The sequence below is a fragment of the Sturnira hondurensis genome, unplaced genomic scaffold (assembly GCF_014824575.4).
Source record: "Sturnira hondurensis isolate 20B ecotype Veracruz unplaced genomic scaffold, ASM1482457v3 Scaffold0009906, whole genome shotgun sequence".
Classification (NCBI taxonomy): domain Eukaryota; kingdom Metazoa; phylum Chordata; class Mammalia; order Chiroptera; family Phyllostomidae; genus Sturnira; species Sturnira hondurensis.
This window is the reverse complement of record NW_028082537.1, coordinates 2,366,290-2,393,655: the sequence shown is the minus strand read 5'-3', so window position 1 is coordinate 2,393,655 and position 27,366 is coordinate 2,366,290. Positions and strand designations below refer to the sequence as shown.

At 41.0% G+C, this 27,366-nt stretch overlaps 1 protein-coding gene across 2 annotated transcripts in view; it reads left to right on the top strand.

Annotated features, from left to right (window-relative positions):
* Positions 1-2,663: 2,663 nt before the first annotated feature.
* The window catches only part of PIP4K2A (phosphatidylinositol-5-phosphate 4-kinase type 2 alpha), a 160,234-nt gene continuing 135,531 nt past the window's right edge, over positions 2,664-27,366 (top strand). Inside the window, exon 1 of one of the 2 annotated variants that reach the window (XM_037058114.1) lies at positions 2,664-3,066. In XM_037058114.1, coding sequence (XP_036914009.1) covers positions 2,923-3,066 — 144 coding nt within the window. In that variant the 5' untranslated portion in view covers positions 2,664-2,922. The remainder of the gene's footprint in view (positions 3,067-27,366) is intronic. The other variant, XM_037058113.1, reaches the window with a different exon arrangement.

Sequence of the window (27,366 nt, the reverse complement as noted above, 5' to 3'; positions counted from 1 at the left end):
TAAAAAACTTACCGAAAATTGGGGATAATTTTTGTGCAGCCATTTTAATATTGAAGTGGAATAAAATATGCCACATTTGCAGTGTATTATGCTTTATTACTTCATGAAAAGTAAAAATACAACTGAAACACACGAAAAAAGATTTGTGCAGCATATGGAGAAGGTGCTATGATTGATCAAATGTGTTGAAAGTGGTTTGTGAAGTTTCTTGGTACTACTGATATTTTAGCCAAAAATTTTTTTGCTATGGGGCTGTCCTATGCACTGGGAGATGTTTAGCAGTAGTGTTGGCCTCTACCCACTAGAAATCAACAACAGGAGATACCCAACATACCCAAAATATCCAAATCATTATATTGGTCAAAATGAAAAATGCGTCTCTTATTTTATGGACAAAAATATAATGGACTTTTGGGCCAACCCAATAGATTACATTCTTCAAAGTTGCTAAGAGAGTAAGTCTCAAATGTTCTTATCACACAGGAACACACACAAAAATGGGACTTACATGATGGAGCTATAACTAACCTTACTGTGGTAGTCATTTCACAACAGAGACTGCATCAGGTCGTCAGGTTATACATCTTAAACTTACCCAATGTTACGTCAATTATACCTCAAGACCGCTGGAAAAAATTCTGTTCTATAAGTATCCTCTACTCCTAACAGGGGGTAATGCCTGTGCACCCATCCATAGTTTGCTGCCCTCCTAAGTAAGGCCTCATCTGACAGTGCCCACAAGTATCCAATGCTTTGTCATCACTAAATTCAGGTTCTCAGCATTCACAGTAAGCCCATTGTCTTGCATTATTAATATACAATTAAGTGCAATAGAGCTATTATGGAACAAATAAAATGCTACTGAAACACTGAAGTGAATGAATTAATTTCAAATTGGAGGACCGTGAAAGAGCCAGGGAAGGGGCAATATTTGTGTGCAATTGTTTTCAAGGGCAGGACCTGGTAAAGGGGTTCATGTGGTGTGATGATGAGAGGAATAATCAATGATTTGAAGCTTTCAAGCCTGGCCAATGAAAATTTGTTAAATGAACTTCTGGCTTAGACCTGAGAGATATGAATGCCAATTCTAGTATAATGGAAAAATAAAGCAACATGTGGGATGGAGGAGGATTTTGAATTTGATTTTAGACACTTTTAAAGGTGTTTGTCAATGACTGATACAGATGTTCAACCAGGCACTTCTCAGAGGAGAGTGTATGGGTTACCTGCAAGTACTCTACGTTGTATCTTGTTTGTATATAGTGCTGTATGAGTTATAAAAGGCTTTTCCTATTATTGCCTACTGATGATTTTGTTTCTAACAAATATCCTATAAAGTAGGTAAAGCAGGATTTTAATGACCATGGCCAGACTGTTAACACACAAAAAAAAAACTCGAGGCTCAAAGAGTTTAACTGATTTGCTCAAATTATGTGGGAGAATTGTGCAACTTTATGTTCTCACTGCAAATTTAGGTTTGCTTTTTTATAATTTATTTATTACCACTAAGATTGGTGATGTTGAAACAGAGGGAGTAGATACCATTTTGGACAATAAAGAAGGAAGAAGGAGAGGATTTTGGGGCAACCCTTAGGTTTTAAGAGCAAAGCACAAAGAGGAGCAAATGAAGGTGACCCCATGACCTGTGGCGTCCCCATGCCCAAGAGTCTAAGATCCTTAAGGGATAAGGCTGTGTCATTCCTTGTCTCCTTGACACAACTAAGCAGATTACCAAACACACAGTAGGTCTTCCCTATTGTATTTGGGTGGAGTAATATTCGCCCAGTGGGCTGAGCCAGGGTAAATACATAGAACAGGATGGCTTATTTTGAATGGCAGCTTTCCGAAGATGGGCTAGGTACTAAGCATTAAGAAGGGCTAAATATAGGTATACGTGGATGAAGACAATGGACAGATTTCTGTGGAAGAAGGTGCGTGGATAGAAAAAAAGGAAGGATGTAAGGAACACGGTGCGGGATTCGAAGCAGAAGGAGCAGGTTAGGGCAGGATTTTCTTGGCCAAACCAAAGAACACAGGCTTCTGTTCCGGGGAGGGGGTGGTGGTGGGAATGACAGCTCGAACTGTTAAGTGTAAGTCTACCTTCCGCATGACTTGGAGAGTGTGGAAAAGCCCAGGTACAGGGTCCAAAAGGTTAAAGAAACAAAGGGATTAATAAATTCATTTCAGGGCCATTTGGGAACGTGGCCGAGAATGTACACAGGTCCTTTCCTCGGCGCCAGGGAAGCCCTGGTCTGAGAGCAGCACATCGGGTCTCATTAGCTCTCCTGACTCGGGGCAACCAGCGTGAGGAGCTTCCCCGAGCCTCCTTCCATCTCCTGACCTCCGCGGGCTCCGCTCTTCCGATGCCCCCACTCTCCCGGTCTTTCCCTCTTTCCTCCAGAGGGATCAGAAGAGGATGCCTTGCAGGAGTCTTCCCTCTCCCCGCGCCGCGGGTCTACACCGCGGCCTCCTCCACAGGCCAAGAGCTGCCGCCCAGACCTCGGCCGCGCTCAGGATGCCCGCCTGGCTGGAGCGGAGAGGAGCCCTTGGCGCCAGGGTTCGACCTAGCGGTCCCGCGCCCGGCGCCCCGCCCGGTGGCGCCGCAGCTGCAGCCCGCCCGCCCCCTGCGTCATGACGCGACGCCCAACGCGGAAGCCGCTCGCAGCGCGCCGGGTCCCGCCGCGGGCTGAGCGCCGAGCCGCGGCGGGCGCGGTACACCGGCCGGGGTGCGAGCGGAGCTCATCCTCCCTCCCAAGCCGGATAGAGCGGGCGGAGCGGGGCCGAGCGCGGCGGCGGGCGGAGCGGGGCGCGGCGCGCCAGGGCCGCCGCCGGTGGGATGCGGCTGCCTTCCCGGGCCGGCGAGTAGAGAGGGCGGGTCTCCGGCCTCGGAGCGCGACGGTGGAGGGGGCAGAGGCGGCAGCCATGGCGACCCCCGGCAACCTGGGGTCCTCGGTGCTGGCGAGCAAGACCAAGACTAAGAAGAAGCACTTCGTAGCTCAGAAAGTGAAGCTCTTTCGGGCCAGCGATCCGCTGCTCAGCGTCCTGATGTGGGGGGTAAACCACTCGGTAAGAGCTCGAGCTGCGGCTGCAGCCTCTCTCCTCCTCCTCTTCCTCCTCGTTCTCTCCCCTCCTCCTCCTGCTGCAGCTGCTGCCGGGCTGGGAGCCCGAGCGGGGCCCTGGCCCTCCGGCTGCTCGCCCTCCTGGGCTGCCCTCCTGCCGCGGCGCCTCTGCCCCATCCTCGGGCGGGCGCTTGCTCCGGCCGCCCAGATGCCACTGGGACCCCCTTCGGACCTAGGTCCGGATGCAGCACGAGGGATCCATCTGCATTTGAGTTCTGGGGACCGCACCAGTGTCGCCCCCGGTCCGTCTGCCCGACGGTCTGCCCCCGCAGCCCAGGAACTGGGAAGTTTGTGCGGTCTCGGCTCGCCGGGGCTGTCAGCCTCGCTGGGGGCTGCTGGGGGCTGCTGGGGTTAGTGTCCCCGCGATCTCCCCTTCTGCGGGGCGCGGCGCGGTGGGGGCGGTCTGGTCCTCCGAAGGACCGGCAGGTGTACCTGTCCGAGGTAGGAGCACCCGGAGCCTGCCCGCTGGGTAACGGGAGTGAGAATACTGGAGATCGAGACAGCAGCTTTAGTACTTAGATTCTTTCTCTCTTTCTCGGATATGATTGAAGACTAGGACCATTTTTTATTACTCCACCAAAACAAACAAACAAACAAACGCCCGCCAGTGTAAATATGGCCATGGGGTTTAGCATCTCCTCTGCCCCTCTTCTGCATCGCCCTGCTGCTGTTCGGGCTGAAGAGCTCCTTTGCGGGGAGGCTTCCTCCGCACACCTCCTCCCCCTCCTTGGGAATCAGGCCCCTGTCACCGACTGCAGAAGGGGGGCCAGGGGATGACCGCGGGAGGGGTCTCGGCGGGCGCGATGGAAGGCGGTCTAGATAGAGTCGACTGCTCGCGTTGGGGGGTTTCTGTAGAAGGCTAGAGGAGAACGCTTGGAAAGGCTAGTTTAACGGGCAGCCGGAGGTGGTGGAAGATGCGTCGCTGCGGGCTCTGCGGACTGCGGTTTGAGGGTTTGAAATAGCCTCCTGCTGATCGCAACTGCGAGAAACTCCTGCAGTTTTAATCTCCTTAGGATCAGGAAACCTGATAGGAACTGTTGGCTGAGCCATGAAAGTTTAAATGAGCCTGTGGATTTTGACCATGACCTTACCCACTGCAGTTTAGCATCTGGGGGAAAATGTAAGCTTGCTTTCCCTAAGTCTGAACGTTTTATTTCTATGAATGTCTGTGTGCCCTTTTCAGCACAATAGAAATGACAGAAAACCACGTTGTTTTTTTAAAGAACAGTCTGAATTTAATGAAGTTGTTTAAAATTGCTCAAAAGCATCGTATTTGTATTTTTCTTTTCCAAGCTTGGGAAAGGTGAAACAGTATCAGTATTGATTGTGTTTTTAATAAGACTGAGAAATGATTATTTCTGTCAGCCTAATACCTTATCCATTGAAGTTCATTTTAACTTCCTATCTTTTGTTTAGCAATTAGAAATGTAAGCTTTTATTTACAACAACATACATTACTTCACCAAGACTCTTAAGTTTTGTTACAGAAAATAAAATGAATTTTTTCCTGTGTCTGCAATTTTGAGTTAAGTCTCTTTCTTTAAACTTTTTAAAAATTATTTATGTTGTTAGTTTCTTCTCTAAAATTAATGTTGTTCGCTTCATATTTAAGAGTGCTTTTATCTCATTCAGAGTTCTGATGTTTTGTTCACAAGAGTGCTATGGATGAGCGTTTAATCTAGTAAAGTAGTAGCAAGAATATGCTGCTAAAACAGAGTGTGACCTCTGGGCATTAGTGTGAATTCCAGTTGACTTGAGAAAATCTTGTAATTGTACATGTTTTACTATAACCACTTATGTTGCTACCTTATATCTATGAATTGCTACATTTGTTTTAGGTTTTTTCCCTCATTGGAAATACTTTGAAACTACTTAAGGTTTATAAGAGTAATGTTCATGTTATTTTATTTTTTGCTTTCAAGAATAGTTAGCAGTTCTAAGTTTAGTCATCCAAAGGAGGCATGTTTTCACAGTGGGTAATATATCTGAGTTTTTCGTTCAGCACATAGTAGGCACAAAAAAGTGCCAGCCACTGTGCAAAAATTGCTAAAAATGCCCCTCATGTTTTTGCCCAGATATTTTTGTGGGCTCTTGAGTTGACATAAGGAAAGTCTATTTCACAGCCTTCTTTTTCAGAATGTCTGTTTTCTTTATTATTTTTGAACAAAAGAAAGAAAATGTATATAAAGATGAAATCTAAGCACTTAGATGCCAAGTGTTGCTGGTTGATTTCAGTTTAGGTGACAAAATCTAATATTAGATCAATGTTTTTATATGACCTTGTGTGCACCAAAGTCGATGTTATAATGTGAGAATAAATAGGTCAGCATTATTGGGAAGAAGCAAGCATAGTGTTGTATGTGAATGGGGGCACTTGAGAAAGAAGAGCAGAGAAGGAACAGATCATTCAGATTAAGAATCGTTTCCTACATTTCCAATTCGATCAGAATTAATAGGAAATTATCTGTCAGGAATATAGCAATTTTATGTTTTTAAAATTCATTTGGATTTGTCTTAAGGACAGTTAAAAATAACAGTATTTTTGGAGCATTAAAGGGAAACCATATATGTATTTTATCATTTGGGCATCTTCTGTAGGGATTGGAAACCTTCTGCATACAATGGAAAATGCTCATTGGATCTGTGTACTAATTCTTTCTCTAACTCTGTTGACCTTGAGCATGTTAACAAATTTTTGCACCAGTGTTTTTGTCTATGAAGTAAGGTGTTTGGACTAGATAATTTCCAAGTTTTTTTCTAACTTCAAGATTCATCTGTTATTAGAGTCTACTAGGCTCATAGCATTATACAGGGATGCACAGACTAGGAATAGTAATAGTATGTGACACAGGAGTCATTGCTATTATTACCTTGCCAATGCAGCAGCATGCAGAGCATTTTCAAGGCCGTGACTAGAGGGAAGGAAATCGGTGGTGACAGTGAGAGATGTGTGAACTAAAAGTTTGTTGGATTCATTGTAGTTGGACTGCATTGCATTCTATTAAGTCACAGTCTATTTCATTGAAATATAAAAACTTGCAACTAAGGTAGGAACTTTCAGATCCACTGTGGCTATAATTCTCAATCAGAATAATACTGACTTTGTGTGGTTAATTTGATGTGTTACTGCTTTCTAACTTAAAATATCCATCAGTGATTGGATGACTGCCAGTTTTTAAGTATTTTGAGCAGAGAATGTAGTTGAATACATAAAGAAAAAGATGATTTAAGAAGGCAATTTTGCCTTGTTCCATTTGGAATTAAACTAAAAATGATCAGGCAGTTAGCTTCTTAAAATTATATTTTAATCGTGTGTGGAGCACGAAGAGCGGTCTGAGCCAAGACTTGTTTTAAACAGATTCTAAAAGATTTTTATGCAGAGTAAAATGTGAGCCTTTTAGAAATTATATTTGAAAACCTATTTAAATAGGCGGAGAAGGTATCTGTATAGAAAAATTTAAAGGACATAAAACTTGTTTAAAACAAATATAGTATTTAGAAGTAGCCATCATTTAATTAGAGTCTTTTGGTTGTAAGCCATAGAAACACAGATGGGTTCAGGCAAAAATTTAAAATACACAGGGTTTTGGAGGTTTATCGCCCAGAAGGTTAGGTGTGGTAACCAAACCAGGAGAACAGGATTGGGTCTGGGCTTCCGAAACAATGGGAACCAGGTGACTGAGTGCTGTTGGCACTTTTCTGCCCTTTTTGGCTTATTCTTTCTCACAGTTGACAGGTTTCCTCCACAGGGAGCTAATGGTTCCCAAATTTCACATTCTGTACTGTCTGCCACCCAAAGGGACTTTCTGTCTCTGATTCAGTTATAAAAATCCATGGAGGGATTCTGACTGGGTTGCTTGGGTCATTTGCAGCATCGAGCAAGCAGTTATAAAAAGGTGGCAGCACCTGCCCGTTGGAGTTGGGAAGAACAGCTCTCAAGAGAAGGGAGAGGGCCTCTTCAGGCAGTGTCAGGCCAGCGCCCGTCCTCATAATAGGAGGGCTGTTTATCCTGGTGTCATGTGGCACATTTTCTGTGGTGTTGTTTTCTGTTGTTCTATGTTGTTTTCTGGCTAGAGTAGTCATAGCTTTCGTTATATTCTCAGTAAGGTCTGAAACTCAAAATAGGTAAATACTATATTGGAGAAACAGTGATGTCTTTTAGGTTTGTGGGTTTGTATTTGAGCACTGGAAAAAAAGATAAAACCAGGTTTAAAAATGATATATGTGGCTATGAAATATTAACTGAGTGGAATATAATAAAGCAATTAAAATAATAATCAGTTAGATGTTAGATAAAACTCATTGACTGAGTGGAACCCAACTAATCATTCATTCTAGAAACCCAGTCTCACCTTATTTGTTTCTTGCCTTTTTAGAAGACTGAAGAATGCCAAGCAGATATACACAAAGTTTATTATGAGGGAAGTGGTTACATAACCCCTAAAATTGGGGGTTATAGCCTCAAAGCAATACATTTCTTCTTCATTTTTCTCAAACACCTTGGAGTGAACTTGAGTGTTGAAAATGATGCACACGGCAGGCCGGTCATTTCTCTTTCTGCCTCAGGATTGCTGCTGTGCCTTTTAAAGGTTTTCAGTAAGAATTTGAGTAAACAAACAAAATCTACCTTAAATGCGGTGAATCAGAGTACTTAATTCTACCAACACACCCTTTGAAATAGAAGTTTTGGAATTGAGAGGAATTGGTGCATTATGGCAAATGGTTTGTGGTCCAGCAGATTAGGTTCAAGTCCTGCCTTCATCATTTATGTCTCTTTGGGCAGGTAGATGAGCCCCACTTGAGCCCCAAAGTACTCATTCTTAAAAATGGAGCTGATGGTGATTGCCTCATAGGGTTATTTTGAGGGTTAAGTAAGATGATATATTTGAAGCCTAGCATTGTAGTGGCACACAATAAGGATTCTGTAATTAATACTTAGCAATGGTCACCTTCAGATGCAGTTTGGCCGGTAGCATACTGATAAGCACTGGACAAGTGTTTCTCAAAATTTAAAGTGTGTATTTATCACATGGGGACATTTTAAAAATGTAGATTCTGACTCAGGTCTGGGATAAAGCCTGAGATAAATACAGATGTTTATCAGGTTTGTAGGTGATACTGGTGCTACTGGTCCCTGGTGTATATTTTAAGTAGCGAGACAGAAGGAATAATGTTTAAAATAAGGAGAAATGTTCAGGCTTTGTCCCCTGACTGCATGTGGTGAATCCTTGGAAGAAAGGTGACCTCATAATAGAGTTGACGAAAGCTAGGAGAAAGAGTTGTGTGTTGAAAAAGGGTGGGTTTTTTTTTAACTTAAGAAAAGTTGAATTGCGAGTGATAGTGAGTGGGTGTTGTGACGGTGCCCACCTGTGGGGTGTTGGAAGGTGGGGTTAGAACTCAGGATCAGGGTTGGGGTCGGGGCGGAGAATGGAGAGTTGTCCGTGCAGGGTTGGGGAGACACAGGGGTAAGAAGATCTCTGAGGGAGAAGTTGGAAAATGGGGACACTTGTTTTGAGGGAAGGAATGAGGAAGAAGGAACAAAAAGCAAGAGAAAACTCAGCTAGGGGGCCAGCAGGATTGGATGCTGCAGAGATCATGACATTCATGGATATACTTTGGGACCCAGTGGTTCATTTCCTGTGTGTGTGTGTAAGCTTAAAGATCTAAGGAGTGAATGAGTGCAAGCAAGAGATAGCCTCTCTTTTTAAAAGGTTAAAAGTAGAAGGAAGGTGAAAGATGACATTTTATTTAGCAATGCCTGGTTATTTTCCTTGACTCCATTTTTCTTTCCATTGTCACTCTGCCAATCCTAATCAGATTTATTTCCCCCTTTTTGTTAAAAATACCTCATTTCTCTGTCTTTTATGTACATTTCCTTTTTTGCCTGGGACCCCTATGACATTATGGTGAAGGCCACAGACCCCTTCTTAAATAATGCTTTTGAATGAATAAATAAAAATAGTACATAGGATATATACTACCAAGTTTATGGATCTCCTGTGCTCTATCCATAGACCACTTAGAGGTTTGGGGAACCCAGTTAAGATCCATTGCAAGAATAAGGAGGAGTGCTATGGGATGGCAAATGGGGGGAGAGCACACGGTAGCGAGGAAGGGTACTACCTTGTAGAAAGTAGCATAGGTTGAATTAATTACCTGCTGGGATTATAGTGCTCCTAGGTGGTGTGATTCAAACACTGCACCCTTAACCATTGAGCTGTGCTACCTGGGCATGCCTGTGAATTGTGCGTTCTTCTCTCTCTCTTGTTTTTGAAATCTTTCCTTAGTCTTAAAAGCCTTGACAGACAGGGTATAGTGGTCCCCCTTTCTCCACAGGGGATACATTCCAAGACCCCTAGGAGATACCTGAAACCATGGGTAGTACTAAGTCCAATAGGTCCTATTTAATTTATAACTTTGTCACAGTAAGAAAGAAACAGTGACTAATAATAAAGTAGGACAATTATAAAAATACAGTGCAATAAAAGTTATGTGAATGTGGTCTCTCTCTTTCTGTGTCTGTCTCTCCCGCTGCTCCCCACGCCCGCAACTGGGCAGGTAAAGGAGACGGCTGCTGAGCGACTGCCTGGGGTGCGAGGATATGCTAGTCACAGGGATGGTCCACGTCGCCAGTGGGGCGGAGCAGGAACGTGAGGGACCTTATCACGTGACTCAGAAGAGCATGCAATCTAGAACTTACAAATTCTTTATTTCTGGAATTTTCCCATTTGATACTTTTGGACCACTGTTGGCCACAGGTACAAAAACCATGGAAAATGAAACCATGGCTAGGGGGTGACTATTGTATTAGCTATTAAGAAAACTGAGAACACTGTTTTCCCTGCATAGAAAGAAAATCATTCCTTATGTTCAAAGTGTGTCTGAAGAGAGTATACACACACACACACACACACACGCACACATAAAATGACAAGTGTTGTAGGGAGGTTTAAAACAGTAACCTACCTAAAGATAAAGCTTTACATTTTAAGTAAGTTTCTGTAGTTTTTTACTTCTCTATAATGGTTAGGAGCTCTGGTGCCATACTGGTTGGCTGGCTGTGTGACCTTGGGCAGGTCATTTGGCTTCTCTTTCTCAGTTCCTTTTTTTAATAAAAAGAGATAATAGTAGTACCTATTATATAAGTCTGATATATGGTTTAAATAAGCTGATACTTGTGAAGTATGAAAAGAGTTGTTGGCAAATGCTAAGTTCTTAGTAAACATTAGCTGTCACTATTTTTTAAAAAATATTTTAAGTGATAAAATGTGTTAAATTAATTGTTGCATTATTCTGGTTCACAGCCATAAAGTCACCATCGCACTTGGCATCCTTGTGCATCTTTGACTTATGTATTAATCATTTTATAATTATCTCCATGCCCTTGCCTTACTTTCTGCATCTGTTTTGTTAAAATGTTCTTGTATTTTTAATGCTTCCACTAGTGATCAGATTGTTTGAAGTGTTTAGACTCAGTTAATTTAATTCAGATTCATTAGTCACAAATTATGCCTGCTATTGATTTGATATTTTACTATTTTTTCCAATGCAAAAGCTACCGTGCAAGATGCTTGGGATGCAAAATGAATATATTATGGGCACTGCCCTTCAGTTGCTTATAAGTGCAGGAGAAACATATCTGTACAGGATGGTGCAAAGGTCGGTTTACAGCCCTTACTGGTGTGGGTCAGTCGATTAGGTGTCCTTCAGCAAAGTGAAAGGTCACTGGTTCAATTCCCAACTATCACATCTGTGTTTCTCTCCCTCTCTTCCCCCTTTCCCCTCTCTCCAAAAAAAAGGTAAAAGTTTTATTTAAAAAAGGAAGTTTACAGTTTGTGTGAAGTATAGTACAATAATTCATAAATAATAATACAGGAATCTAACTGTTTTGTACATTTACAACTGTAAGCCTACTTTTGCCCCACCCTGTATAAATAACTAGAGTTTTAGGAATGGTTTGGCTGTTATTAAATAGGGTGGTCAGAGTATAAACCTCATGGAAAAGACACTTGAGTAAGGGGACAATGGATATGAAGGGGTTGGACCTGAGGCTATCTGGGGAAGTGCATTTTAGGGAAAACGAACAGCTGGTGCAAAAATCTTGAGGCTGATTCTGGCTTCATATGTTTAGGAAACTGCAAGGAAGTCTGTGTGGCTGGAGCAGAGTGCAAAGTGGGGAGAGTGGGAAGAGATGGGCAGGGACTGGATTGGGATGACTTCTCCCAGGACTCTTGGAGAAGGGTTCAGAAGGAATCTTGAAATTGCATAGAATCTTCCAGTTGGAGAAGGCAAGGAAGGCCTATATGGCCTAGGGGTCCACAGAGGCAAAAATAAGCAGACTGAGTCGAAAATGCTTAAGTGGTCTGGTGGGGCCGTTCACTTACAGTATAATCTACAAAATGGTGACATCAGCCATCATCAGGAGCCTGTTAGAAATGCAGAATTTGGGGCTCTCTGCAGATCTTCTGGAGCAAAATGTTCATTTTTAACAAGACAGGTGATTTGTAAACACACTCCAGGTTGAGAAGCACTGGCTAGGGTAAATCTTTGGTTCCAAACCCTGAGGTTCTTTGGAGCTGCCTCCGAGGCTGGGGGAGGGGGCGAGGGACTGAGCTGGGGGAAGAATGGAGCCCCTACCTCAGCTCATCCAGAGCGGCAGCTTTTGTTCTCCGCCCTCCTTCTCTTTCCCTTCCTTCTCCCCTTCCCCTTTCTCTTTCTCCTCTCCTCCTGTATTCCCTCCTCCTCTTCTTCCTCCTCTCCTCCTACTCTCTCTCGCCTCTTCCTCTTCTTTTCACTGAATGCACACTGTTATATACACAAGGGCAAAAAGGTTGTGCAACCAAGAAGATTAAAAAACCACAGAGGTAAATTTTGAGGAATGTTAGGAGATGGTTGAAAATGTAGTTTGAGGCCAGATTTGAGAGTAGCTGATATTGCCAGAGAAAACTTAACAACAGTGTTGACAAGGCCCAGTTTAAAATTTACTCTAACTCTCAAGTGGTACTCAACCCAGTTTTTTTACTGTTCCCACTCAGCATGCTCTCTGCTCTTTGAACCTATTCCTTGCCTTTCCTTCTCCTTAAACTGCCCTCTAGCATTTTGCTGCTCTATCCTCCCCACAGCTGCTAATCTTGAGAGCTTTAAAGACATTGACCCTAGAAGCCACACACTTCTGGTCTTCTCACCACCTTTTGGACAGTTGAATCCATCAGTTTACAAACAGGTTGGAGGGCTGCACTGTGGTTTGGGGGCTTCTAGTCACATGTGGTTATTTAGATTTCATTTAATCAAAATTAAATCTTAAGATTCAGTCTCAGCCCTGGCTGGTGTGGCTCATTTGGTTGGAGCATCATCCTGAGGGTCATGGCCTTGATTCTGAGTCATGGCACATGCCTAGGCTACAGTTGCAGCCCCCGGCCCCGGCATGTGCGGGAGGCAACCAATGGATGTTTCTCTCACATTGATTTTCTCTCTCTCCATCTTTCTTTCTCTCTGGGATCAATACATATGTTTAATAATAATAATAATAATAGATTCAGTCTCATGTCAAATGCTTAGGAGCCACATGTGGGTAATGTCCATTGTACTGGGCAAATGGATGTTTCCGTCTCTGCAGCACTTTGTGTTGGACACCACTTGCTGATCTGGGATTTCCCATCTTAGAAACAAAATAAACAGCCGTAACAACAAAAACTTCCCTTTGACATCCCATCTCTCGCTGTATCATTGTCCGCTCTGTTTTCTGAGAAGTTTTGTCTAAAGCTGTTGGCCCTTGTTGTCTACAGTCGCTGTCCCCCTTCACCCGACACTCTCGGCATCACCAGCAACATGCATCTTCATGTTTTTAAGTCCAGGGGTCCGCCCTGTGTTGTCTTTTCTTGTTTTCCTTCTGCCTCCCCAGCCTCTCTGTCTTAGGAGCCTTATCAGGTTTCTCCTCTTTATGCAATTTCAGAATGTTTGAAACCCCAGGATTCTGTCCAGGGGCTTCTTCTATAATGCATGTATTTTATCTGCCTGATCTTACTTAGTCTCATGGCTTTATGCTGATGATTGAGACATGTTTGTCTTCTTCAACTCTGCCCTGCTGGGCTTCATATTCAGTCTCTTACCACATATATTTACCCGAATAGGCATCTCAGCTGTGTGTCCCAAACAGGGCTTTTGATTTCCTTTTTCCTACCCTACCCCGCCCCTTGTCACGTCTAAAACCATTTTCTTCTCTGTCTCAGGAATAGCCTGCCATCTCCTCAGGTGCTCAAGCCAGAAACCTAGGAACCAACCTTGCTTCCTCCCTTTGCATCAGTGCTTTCATTTCTGAGTCCCAAATCTTCATGCTGCTCTCCTCCCCTTTAAATTCTCTTCTTGTGGAACACTGCCGTCAGTAGTTGCAGGTCTCCCGTGTTCACCCATGCCCTATTTCAATCCAGTCCTGCACAACACTGGCAGGATGATCTTTCTGAAATGTGAATAGCACGTCACTTCAGTGAAAACTTCAGAGGCTTCCCGTTCTGTTGCCAATAAAACCCAAACTCTCGTCTGTGGCTTGCAAGGCCTTACCGGCCTGGCCCGTTTCCCTCTGTGCCCTTAGCCCTTACCACTCTCTTCATGACTTCTTCCTCCCAGCCTCACCACTCTTTCTCTGTTCCTTAGATGAGCCACAGCCAGCGCAGCCACAGAGCTTCTGCCTTCGCTTTCTTCTCTGTCTGGAATGTTTTCCCTCTGATCTTTGAGTGATGGCCCCTGCTTGTCATTTTAGTCTCTCAGCTAAAAGAGTTGCCTTTTACGGCCTTTCTGACCCCCTCGTCTAAAGTAGCCCCTTCACTCTCACATTATTCTTTTATTTTCTCTGTGACACTTAATACTAGGAAACGGAATTATTTACATATTTATTACTTATCTCCCCAGCTAGGACATTGAGTTCCACAGCAGGCAAGAGAGTCTTATTTACTGCCTAATCCTTGCACCCAGAACCGAGCTTATATATAGTAGGTACCCATAAATATTGTTGAATGAATCAGTGGAGCAGGGATTCTGTGACATGTAAGCCATTAGTGCTCGCCTGGTGGACTGTGAGCCCTTCCACAATCACCGAGAAATTTATTTTTGCTAAGATTGAGCAGAGTACTTAAGAGCATTTTGCTGAGTAGGTCATGCAATGCATTAGAGTGGGGAGAACCTTCCTGCAAGTTGGCAATAAGAGGTGTGGGGTAACCATGAGTTGACGTCAGAGAAAGAGCTACGTTTACAGCAATATTCAAGACCTTTGCCTTGTGAACACAGCAGAGAAGGGTCAGAGAGAAAACAACTCATCATAGAAAGTCACGCAGGGAACCATGTGAAGACTGTAAATGCCCTTCCGAAGAGTCTGAGAGAGAGTATAGAAGAGTGCAATGCAGTGTTGCTGCTGATTTATTCTACAGTTGGGACCTTTTAATGGCTTCAGTTATGCTTCTACAGATTCTAGCATTCAGAAGTTAAAGTTCAGATACGTTTTGAGCCATGAATTATTTTATTATATTTTTCATCACCATTTAGTCCCATTATACACCATCCCCTGCCCCGGTAATCACCAACACTGTTGTCCATGGCTATGAATGAGTCCTTTCTCCTTTTTTCTCAGTACTTTGTAAGAACATTGGTAGTCCCAGTGTCTCCGATCTTTGTAGGTCTCTTTCTGCTGTGTTAATGTTTTTGCTGATTCTTATTCATGGGGCCTTGTTTCCATACTTGGTTATTATTGGCTGAGAGCTGCTCATTTTCCTTGGACAATTATTTGGGGAGGATTCTTTTTGCTTTAGGGTGAAACTGTGTCCCTCTAGAGAGACTAGTGTGTTGTTGCCAGGTGGCTGGGGCTCTTATAGCCCGGGGCCATTTTAAACTAAACTGACCACTTGAAATTTTGGGGGCCTCCTGGTGATACAGATTTGAGCAGCAGTTGCCTGTGGCAGAATGGTTGATTTTTGGTTTGCCCTTACCCTGAAGGTGTGACCCTTGTGGATCCTACCCTTGAGGGGAAAGGATTTTTTTGTTTAAGGGCCTGTGGCATTTTCAGGGAAATTTTCTTTAGGTACCATTTTATGCTTTCCATCTTTACAAGTATTTTTACAGTCGTATTCATTCCCGTTATTTTGCGCATATTACTATTGAAATAACTTCTGTTTGATTTTTACTTTAGGCTTGGTTATTTAGGATTAGAAACATAGCTTTAAGTTGTGACACCCAAACATTCAGAGTTGACTGTTATTCGTAATTGTAATAAACATGCTCTGCTTCTGTTCTCTCACCCTGGACTTTGAGAAACGTGTTCCACATTAATGAGCCAGAGAATGGCCCTTGCGGCATGCCATACCACGTAACCTATACAGAGGTGCCGGTAGGAGGGGCAGGTGTGGGCTGGAGTCATTATTGCCACCTGCACACAATGGCAAGGGCTGCATTAGCCAAAGACAGGATCCCTTTTTGTCATTCGCCTGCACAGCGGAAGCTCATTTTAGGATGTGCACAGAGGTGCCTTGTGTACCAGCAGCTGTCCTGCTTTTCCTGGCTCATGCAGGAAATTTCTCCTGTCAGGCTCCTAAGCATTGGTGTCCTTGAGGAAGCTTTCAGGTAGTGTTCAGGCTCTATAAAAGAAAAAAAAAGCAGGGCTTATAATTCCTTACTAATTTGAATCTATGATAGAAAATGCATGATTTATATCATTTTTCTGCTACATGCATGTTTGTATAATGCAAATTAGTTTATGCAGATTGGTAAATAGGGAACAGTGGCATGTGATGTGGAAATTGCTCCAGACACAATTTTCCTTGAACACGTCACTGCTTCGCGTATCCAGGTAATAGCAACTGGATATAAAGTATACAACATTGCCAAAGGCAGCAGACGAGGTAGGACCACAGGACGGAGCACCGGGCTCACCCATCTTTGTTCTTCTTGACTCAGGTGGCCAGGGGCTTGGTCTCAGAAGTACTAATTTCATGGTTTCTCTAGTCCTTGTGTATTTTGTCCTAGTCTGTATAACCTGGGAGCTCAGTTATTTCTTATAATCATTCGGCAGTCATTCCTTTCCACTGACTGATCTTCACAACCATATTTTTAAAGATAAAGTCCATTTTGTATTTATTAGGACCTCAATAATTTTAAAGACTGATACATGTATTTTTACCATTTTCTTTAAGTGTTCCATAGGTTTTGAGTGGTCTACTTAAAATCTGTTTTTAGTGTGTATTCAGAACTTAGTTTATATATAATGTTATAAATAGAAACATTTGTATTTATAATTTCTTTTGCATAACTATATGGAATCTTCAACTTCCCCAAAACACAAAATCACTGTCATTGTTTTGTTCCCAGGGATAACCAGGTATAAATATGATAGAAGCCTTGCTGACTGAGTCATCTATAGTCTTAAAAAAATTTGGGCACACTGATCTAAACAAGCAGAAACTTAATTTCCTCATGGGTCCTCTTGAATTTCCTTCGTAACCCTCCTCCTACCCGACCACGGTACTCTCGTGCTCTCTCACACTCCAGGTGTTCAGTGTGTTCATGTATCTTTCACAGGTCAGCTCGGACTTCTCAAGTTTCCACGCTGCCGAATTACCTGTCTCAATGTGCTTCTAATCAGCTTTACCTTTTCAAAAATTTGCTCTATGGACTTTCTTCTGTGCCCAGAAACCTGAGAGAAAAAACTTTTTTCAGCTGACTTATCTCACATAGAACACAACTTAGAATTTGTTTACCATAGAAACAAACTTAAGAAACAGATTTACAAATCCATGTTTGGAACACAACCTATCCATAAATTAGATTCTGCTTTCACATAGATGAAAAATTCAAATTCATTGGCATAGAAAGAATTGTTCAGAAACAATGTTGTTATTGCAGATTGAGCCCAAGTAGGAGGGCAGGAGCAAACAAAGTTGAAGCATTTTAATGGGGAAAAAAAAGGTAGGAGAAGCTAGTGTATCCCCTTGTCTTACTTTTCTCTTGCAGTTTAGATATTAGATATTCATAAATTTAACATATCCTCAGGTCAGGAATTTTTAAAAATATTTTATTTTTTTGAGATTGTATTTATTTTTTGAGAGAGGAGAAGGGAGGGAGGAAGAGAGGGAGAGAAACATCAATGTGTGGTTACCTCTCACGTGGCCCCCACTGGAGACCGGGCCTGCAACCCAGGCATGTGCCTGAGTGTGAATCAAATTGGCAACCCTTTGGTTCGCAGCCTGTGTTCAATCCACTGAGCTACACCAGCCAGGGCTAGATATTCATAAATTTAAAACATGCCAATGAAGATTTCACCCAGTAAAAAGCCCATACAATACTTTGCTCTTTGTTATGTGGAACTTCTTTCTTATGTTTATTTAGATCAACTAGAAACATTCATGGTTTCAGGGGAATTTAAGTTCTAATAAGTATAGAGGAGAGACAAGTATATGTATGTACATTATGTGTGTTTGTATAGTAAATTTCCTATTTGAAAAAAGGTGGCAAATATAGTGAAGAATTACTATAATTATTCCAGGAGCAATCAGTATTAATGTTTTAGAATGTATCTTTCCAATATCTTTTCAAAAGTCTCTTTGAGCCCTGACTTGTGTGACTCAGTGCATTGAGCGCTGGCCTGTGAACTAAAGCATCGCCAGTTCAATTCCCAGTCAGGGTACATGCCTGGGTTGCAGGCCAGGTCCCCAGTAGGGGGTGTGTGAAAAGCAACCACACATTGATGTTTCTCTCCCTCTCTTTCTCCCTCCCTTCCCCTGTCTCTAAAATAAATAAACAAAATCTTTACACACACAAAAAAATAATAAACGTTTCTTTGAGATTATACTATGTGTATATTTCCTCATATTGTTATGTATTCATAATGATAATTTTTAATGACTGCTTAATAGTCTAATGAAGTTTTAAAAATCTCAATATTAGTTCCAGGTTTTTGCTACTGTAAATAATGCTTCCAGCAACATTTCCCTATAGAAAACTTTTTCTTATTTTGGGTGATTTCATTAGAACAGATTCCCCTTTTGGGGAATAACTTCATCCAGGGGTACAAATATGCTAAGGCTCTTGGTACATGTTGCCCCACTGATGCCTAATCAGGAATGAGCACTTGGTTATCCAGTTACCACTTCTCATTAGACTTGACGTGTGGATGATTCAGATGAAACTGTTCAGGAAATGTAGTGTGACATTCACTGGAGTCCATAGTTTTAAGAGTGTGTGTTTGCTTTTTAAAGGTCGATTATTGTCACCCCTTTGTAGTTCTGTTGTAGGCTTGGAGCTTGATTCTGCCAGCTCTCCACCCTGCCCCCAGTTATCGGATATAAACGTGTCAGTCACCTGTGCTGACTTTACCACCATCCTGCAGCCTGGCAGGGCCAGGAAAGGAAGGAGGTTGAAATTTCACCAGGTAGCTGTGAATGCCTGGCTCCTTTCTATTTAGGCAACTGGTATTCGGAAAGGAGAAAGCAATGTAATTTTTACTTTCAGAAGTGAATGAGTATATTGTGTATTTTCATAATATAATAAAATCTCCTATTTTAATATTTAACTCTTGAGAACATTGAAGAAACTTGAAAGAAAAAAGGCAGGGCTCTCCTAGAAAGAAAGGAAAGGTCACGCTTATAAACCAACGCCCAGATAAGTGGTTATTTCCACTGCATGTGAATGCATTTTATTGTGACAGCGGTAACTGCAGTTGCCAGTGTTCAGGAGGCCTGAATTACTATTTTAAATGGATGCAGGCTTTAGAATTAGCCCATGGATAGTACATTTCTTTTAAAATTGGACCTTAATTGATTTTTTTTGAAGCTTGAATTAAGTAGAAAATTAGGGCCTTTTATAAAAATGATAATATATATTTAACTTGGATGATTATCTAGTAGAGAATTATTTCTACCCTATTATTATTTTAAAATATTAAGTGTTTGACACAAAAAGCAGAAAAATTCTACTTGTTAATGAAATCTCTTTAATTCGGGTTTTATAAGTCACTGATGATTCTGAGCTGAATAGGCTTGGAGAAGTGTGCTGAATGAAAACCCGCCCAGTGTGACTTTTCAGCAATAATAAACTATATGTAATTTTTCATTAATTTCTACATTAGAACTTTAAAAATTATGAATATAAATTTTTGTGCTCTCTTGATTTTAAGAAAGTACCTGTTTCCTTATGTGAAAAATTTATGCAAGCATTCAAGAAAGCCCCAAAACCGAGTAGTATTTTGAATGGAATAGTTGTTTTTCGTTTAACCAGAACCAGAGCGGCCAAATACTATTTCTGAACCTCCAAAGTGAGAGACTTTTTAAGAATTCATTTCAGTTTGGGTATTTATAAGAAGAAAAGACTGTTTTGATGGCATGTGGAATAGTCCTAAACACTGAGGTGAGCCAGGATCATTTACTTGTAATTGTTGGATAACCAAACTGAAGAGAGATCCTTCTATCCTGTGTTTCCTTAAAAAACAAAAACCCAAACACAGATCTTTTATAATGATAAACAAATTGAAAATAATATACATATCCTTTAGTGTGACATTTGGGCTAAATAAAATTTGATGTATTTGCATATTGAGATACTTTATAGCTAGGAAACATGTTAATGAAGTCAGTGTACTCCAGTGGAGAAGTGACTGGTGTGCAGCGTGAGGGTGTGGTAGCCGTGTATTTTAAAAATAGTACATGTCTCTCTGAGGACAGGAAGGATTATAGATAATTTTTCACTTTCTACCTACATCTTTTTATGATTTGTTTTTTTAAAAATATTGACCATACAGTATTACTTTTATAATTAGGAAAACAAGATATGTTCTTAGGTATGATAAATGAGAAGAAATCTTTTACATATTGAATTTGATGAGGCAGAAATAACTTGTAAATTTCTGTTTGTAAACTAGATATATTTGCTAGAATAAAGGAGTATTTTTCTTTGGGTAACCATCCAAACATTATCGATTGGTTGATTGATTTTAAAACTTTATTGATTGTATTGGGAGCAATAATTAAGTAATAAATGATTTTAAAAGTTGTTACTTTTTGTGAGCTTGCAAAAAACAAGGATAAAATGAAGTAATTACCACGGGTTTACCTGTAGGTTTCCAAGCTTTTATTGAGTATATACCCCCCATATGTGAATTTTTATTTGAACATTTCATCTGTGTGCTACATGTTGGTAAGTTTGTGTCCACATTTGAAAAAATTTGCTGAACATTATGCAATAAAGCAATTTGGAAGTTTGGTCCTACATTCAGTTTACTTTGCAGTTTGGTTTTAAGAAGGAAATCTTACCTTTTGAGACAGCATGGATGGACCTGGAGATTATTTCACTGACTAATTGAAATAAACCAGTCAGAGAAAGACAAATACCAGATGATCTCACTTATATGTGGAATCTAATGAAAAAAATAAACTGACAAACAAAATAGAAACAGAGGCATGGACACATGGAACAGACTGACAGCTGTGGGGGGTGGGGAGGGGAGGAGCTGGAGAAAGAAGGTGAAGGGATTAGCCAAAGAATACATATGCATGACCCAGGGACACAGACAACAGTGTGGTGATAGCTAAAGGGAAGGGGGGTGTGGGAGCTGGGTGGAGGTGGGCAAAGGAGGGGAAAATGGGGACATCTGTAATAGTGTCAACAGTAAAAAGAAATAAAAAATTTTAAATAGCCAAAAAAAACCCCAGTTACTTCACAAAGATATTGATCAGATGGCTAAAGTACATTATTCACTAAATGTATGAACTAGCAATTTCCATTTTCTTTTTTTTATTTAATTCTTGTTCAAGTACAGTTTTCTGTCTTGTATTCCCAGCCCTGCCCCCGCAGTGCTCCCCACCTCCCTCCCATCTCCGCCCCCGCCCTTAGTTTTGCCCATGTGTCCTTTATACTTGTTCATGTGAGTCCATCCCCTTTTCCCCTATGATTTTCTCCTCTCTCCCCTCTGGACCCCGTCAGCCCATTCTGTATTTCAGTGTCTTTGGTTACATTTTGCTTAGCAATTCCCATTTTCAACACATCTATCAGTTATACAAAAGTTTTGATTAATATTTTGGTAAATGTTCCTGTTCCCTGATAACATTAAGTTCTCAGAAAATGTATTACACAGTTTATGTTAATACAGATGGGGGATGTTGAAGTAAAAAACTCTTTATATTCATTTAAAAAGTTTAAATAGGTGGTTTTTGCTAAGTTCTCTGTAAATACAAAAGCATAATCGCTTTCTCCATAAAATGAGCTTCTTTCCAAATAAGTTATTTTCTTGCACTTCTTAAAACCTCGTCTTTAACTTGAAGGGTCTGATTAAGTAAGCTTAATGTTACCTGTGTCAGGTAACATTTACGATCACAGACTAGGTCAGGAAGTTTAGAACAAATTGTATATATGTAAAACAAAAACGTGTTAATCATCCTTAAGACAATTATTCTGTGTACTTTGCCATGAGGTAACTAACACCTCTGTATGCTACAAAGTATTTTTGTTGTCACTTCCCACCTCATTAAATGAAAAGTTTTGGTTTTTATACCACATAGATGGCGTTCTGCTGTAAATAAACTGAGCACATGACAAAGGGGCCATTTAGGGTGTGAGCCCAAATGAAGGTGCTGGCACTGATGTGAGCTGCATTTCTTACCTAAGGTAAAAATAACTGAATGAATGTTCTGATAGTTTCCTCTTGCAGATTGTCTTTCTTACTCCTCCCTCTTCCACACCCCCCTTAGGAGATTCTGCAAGTAATATGTGAATGAAAGGAGTGAGTCCAGATTTACACCTCTTTCATTTTTTAGATTCTGTCACAGAAATCATAAAATGTTGGGACTGGGTGGTACTTGTATGTATATTTTCCTCCAGCCTCTTCATTTTGTAGATGAGAAAACAGACACATAAAAATAAGGAGAGAGCACCCAGAGGTAGAATCCAGGCTAGAATTCTGTTTTCCTTTTAGCACCAGGCACCTTTTCTGTGTGTGGTTCATCTCTGGAAGTCTGTGGATGACTCACAGTTCCCAGATGCCAACTAGTGAAGGTCTGTTGGTAAAGACCTACTTCCTAAAGACCAATTTCCTTCTCAGATCTCTCTGCTCTGTTCTTTTGTGTCCCAAGCATATGGCCTTAAAGAATCATCTTTATTTTTATTTTTCTTTCCTTTTAATCGTAGACGCATACTTTGTCTACATATTATTGAAATGTGAAGGACACTCATAGAGTCTCATTTCCTGAGACATAGCCTTCTAAGTGAATCAATATGTGATGTGGAGTCATTCTTGGACTCCTTAGTGACGAAGATGAACTCTTTATAATGTGTCTTCTCTTCAGTAGCCTTGGAGATTTTAACAGAAAATATAGGCAAAAATAAAACAAAAGCAAAAATGATATCGATAACAAGTTATAAAGGAGAAGAAAATGTATATTTACCATAAAATGTTGCACTGTTGTAGTTAAAGACACTATAATATTTGAACTTGAGACCTTAGGTCTAAATTTCTTAGCAGCCGTCACAAAGCTGTGACGGCTGCTCTCCTTGTCTCCCGGGAGGACAAATACTAGTTTATTTTCATCCCTTGGTTCTGATGGAAATTTGCTGTGATGAAGGGAATTAAACAACCAAATGAATGATCTCAGTAGATTAAAAGAGGGTTAAAATGATTGGATATGCATAACTCTTTATTATCGAGTTCTGTAGAAGCCAATGGCAAAATGTGACATGGGAGTGGAGACTCTGAACAGTATAGCCCAAGTGTATATAGTCTTCTCCTAATCTGGCTTTATACCAGATAGAGCTTGAATAAATGATTGCTTCAAGACTTAGTTTCTCTGGTTGGTCTTGGTGAAAAATTGAGGTCATGATTGTGTGTTTACAGGACATGCTTTCTGCATTGCTGACTCTAAGAAGATTCATACACTGTAGGGAGTGAACTCCATTTTTTAACAGGTAACAGAAGAACCTGACTTGTGGACTTATGCCATCTCTGTCTAGAAGGTCATAGGCAAGGCCTGGGTATTTCTCAGAAGCATTCCACAATAATAGTTGAAGCTCCAAGATTCTGCTATTGAGCAGAGAATCAGTGGAACATATCAAGTGACTGCCCTTATAATAGAACAATCTAAACACAGCTTCTATAATGTTTCCTTATAAACATACCCTAGCCTGTACTGTTCCTCCAATAATCTGTTGTAGATTTCAGACTATTTTCTGTTGTTTAAGACACTGACAGGTTTGTGATGCGTGGTTGAGACTGGCAATGACAAGGAGTTTAGAGTCTTGACTCTCGTTCTAAGATCTTTCAGCAGCACTTTCTATTTATTCAGTGAGTTAGGAATGTTATTAAGAAAGCACATTCTCGAGAAGTTACAGTTGTGCTGCTTTGAAGTGAGTTCTTGAAAGTCCCTCAGCAAAGCTGTGTGGGTCACGCATTTGCTGAGAGCAGGATTTCCCTTTCAGGTGCTTGCAACTGATAACCTAGGAAACCTAGGAAATGACATCCAAATGCAGCAATAATGGACAAGCCACTTCATCCAGTTGAACAGTTTTAAATATCAAAGTGTATTTTGCACAAATGGTGATGTAAAGACTTACATTTTGTGATGGAAATTAAGGAGTAAAATTTTTAAAACTCAATAACCAGAAAGTTCTATAAGTACTTCTGCAGGGAAAAAAAACAATATATAATTATTTTATGATGATGTGTGCACAAAGAAATACACTGAGATGGAAATTAGTAATCCTGAAAGAAAGAAGGAGAGAAGGAGAACAAAGCCAGAGCTTCCTCATACACAGATGTGAATGAAAAAATGATGGTAGTGGAAATATACTTCAAGTTTTTGACCTGTAAGCTCCTGGGAGACAGTGCAAGTCCTCAGAAGGTAAGATGACGAGGGCAGAGCCTGACATAGGAGGCGGAGGGAAAGAGGGAGGTGGGAAGAGCTCTGGGCAGAGCTGCATCCAGCCACCATCCTGGATGCTGCCAAAGTGTCATGGCCAGTGTGCACAGTTGCTGTCATCTGATATGGATTCAGCAGCGTTGCCTGAGCCTCTGGTGGTCTTCACACTTGACCACAATTATTCACTTGCCTTATTTGTAAAAGTGCGGGGGAGGATACCACTACCTCTTTTGACTCCCTCAAGGAGTTACTTGGGGACCATGTATTATTACAAGATGGTGTTTGCTTGAGGATAAGTCAGGACAAGGAGGAGGGGAGTGTAGAAATGTTGGCTCAAACCAGACTGAAATTCTAGCCCTTCCATTTGCATTGGACAAGTTACTTATCCTTTGAGTCTCAGTTTTTCTCATCTGTAAAATGGGATTGATATTTATTGCCATTTTAATGAGGACAAATGAGATGAGGAATAGAAGAATGTCTGGCAGTATCTGTGGTTGTAGTAAACACTAGTTTTTCCCCCTTCCTCTGTATTTGTGCTCTTTAGAGGAAAATTCTCTTTAAAGAGTAGACACTTTAATATTATGTCACTTTACATGGGGAGAAGTAAAAACCTTTCAGACTTTTATTTAAATGTTTCTAATTCATGGAAAACACATTAAGATGGTAAATACTCTTAAAGAAATTGTTGGAGTTGAATAATTTCCAAAGACAGGGAACTCTAATGATTTTAACATGACCTGATGCTGTTCTGAAGACTTTTTGGGAGGCAGTCAGCAAGGTGTCTGAGAGTTCAGACAAAGGAGCCAGACGACAGGGTTCAAATCCTGTCCCCACCACTTATTAGCTGTGTGAGCTTGGAAAAGTTAATTTTTCAATGGAATGGTAGGATACCTGGCTCATAGGGTTGCCCTCCTTCCCTAATAGGATAGTTTTGAGAATTAAAACACCTAGGAGAGTAGCTGACCTTGTTAACTGCTACTTATTATATTATTGTTATGATTTTACTGTTGATGTAATGCTAATAAGGTCAAGATGAATGCAAGTTTAAAGAAACAATTACAATAAAATATTTTCTTGGGGTCAGCAATTACAAGACTTTTTCTTTCTTTCTTTCTGCAGGGCTCAAGTGTTTGAAAAGAGTAATAAGTAAATGCTGGCCTTATTCAGTGGTGTACTTGGAGTAATCTCTTTTTTTGAAATGAAAGTGTTGCTAAAGAAAAACTTGAGCAGTCAGTGAAGAAACTGCAGAATGTTGTAGCGACAACACCATCCTATGCAGTGGTTCTACTTTGTTACCTTGCTCTAGTTTGGTTTCAAGGTTTCCAGTGCTCTACCTTTTGTGTTTACATTTCCACGCTGAAGATAAGCATGCCTTTGGTGCTCTTCACAGAGAGGTGCATTATCTGTTTCCTCTAAGGGAGTAGAGACACAGCAGACCAAGTTGTTAAAATCTTTTAGGGGTAGGGGCCTTTGATAACTGAGTGCTGCTGGGTCTGCTCAGTGTACCATACAGCACTGTGAAAGGGGGATTGCTGGGTGAGGCAGCCTGGAGGGAAGGAGGGAAGGAGGGAAGGAGGGAAGGAAGGTCTGGGGCTCAAGGCTGGGCCTGGCTTCAGTAGCCCCTGAAAGGTTCCAGCAAGCCCAGCTTTGTGAAACCTCTTCAAAGAATAATAACCCACCAAGAAAGAAGAAAAAGAGGGGCTAGTGTCTTTTTAAAGTTATAGACAGAAAAATGTATCTAAGTGATTCCTTTCTTGCATTTAATTCTCAATTACAGTGTATTATTTTGAGATATGTGATAAATTATTACAAACCAAGGTCTTTTGCTCTTGGTTCTAGGTATGTGGGGAACTTAATGGGAGTAGGAATGCCTCCACTTTTGTGAGTAAAACGTGTCATGTTTTCAGAGACTGTATTTTCCCTACCACTTGCCATCACTACTACTCAGGAAATATTTCTATAAGGTGGTTCTTCACTTTCTGCTGGATATGTGGGAGGCTCTGTACAGGTTTCATAGACAATATCCTTCATTTTAAGTCTGTCTAGAAACCAGTTCTCTACTGATACTATATTTTAATGATTTTGTGTTATCAGTTTCAAATGTTTTCATTCTAATTGCTTATATTAATGTATTCAGAAAGTTTTCTTTTAAAAATTTGTTTAAAATTGTTTTCATTTTGGTGAACCCTTTACTCATCTTTAATAAAATGTAAGCTGTATTCACTTACAAATTTAAAATATCTAAATGTTGCTCACTTGTTACTATCTTCTCCTTTATTCATAGATTAAAACGGAAAGAAGAGCTTGCTTTCTTCAATTATTCATTGGCTCCTCAACCTAGAATAATGGACAGAAAGAAAACAGTTTTTTTGACATCTGCAGATAGTATTTTTCAGGACTCTGAAAGGAACCCAGGGGTTTAGAGTCCTCTCCCTCAATTCATTTGTGAGGTTTAATTAAAATGTAATATGTAGAAACATTTGGGAAATTAGATTTCCTTCACTAGATAAGAACTACTATCTAGGAGTTCAGGTTGTCCAAGGATGCAGTTGGCTGCCTTTGGAAATAATGAGTTTCCTGTTCCTGGAATTATCCGAGTATGTGCTGGGTCAGCATGTTTCGGAGTTTTTTCCACAGTGGCAGATGAGGTGGATAAACTTTCACAAGCAGTGCACACTCCCACAGGCGGAACCCGGTTTGGACAGCATTCCCAACACACCACCCCTTCCTCTCACTCAAGAATCTATATTGAGATGGGAGGGGAAAAGATACTAAGGCATCAAATCTACCCACATTCACATGTAAAAAGCAAGTTTATTAGTAAAAAAAAACCCTATAAACTATAATTACTATTGGTATCAGAACACAGGTGGTAACTGAGTCCTGCCCAGTTAACTGGTGTGTGTGACAGGATTGACAGCTGCAGGTCCCACAGCCTGCCGCCGCACGGGGACGTGCTCCCAGGTGAGCGACAGGGTTAGGCAGCTTCTGACTCTTCTAACCCTGAGTCTTTGGTTTTGTGCCCTGACCAGAATTTCAAAGGGAAAGTGTTCTTTTTAATGATTCCTCTTTCTTCTGAAATTTGTTTCAGTTGATAATTACGGTTCAAAGTAGTAGACTTTGATTCTGTTGTCCTAGCCTCTTCTGCTATTTAGTATTAAGTGCTTGACCTCATACTGAATATGAAAAACCTTGGGTAAAAGTAAACTAGTTGAAGAGTATGCACAGGTACTTTGTTAGTAAGCTCCTTTTCAACATTGTATAATGTAATGCTATGCAATTGTACATTATAATTTTCATTCCGGAATTTTAAACAGTCAAAGCAGAATCATTTTAAGAATAAAAATCCTATTGAAAATGTAAGGCTT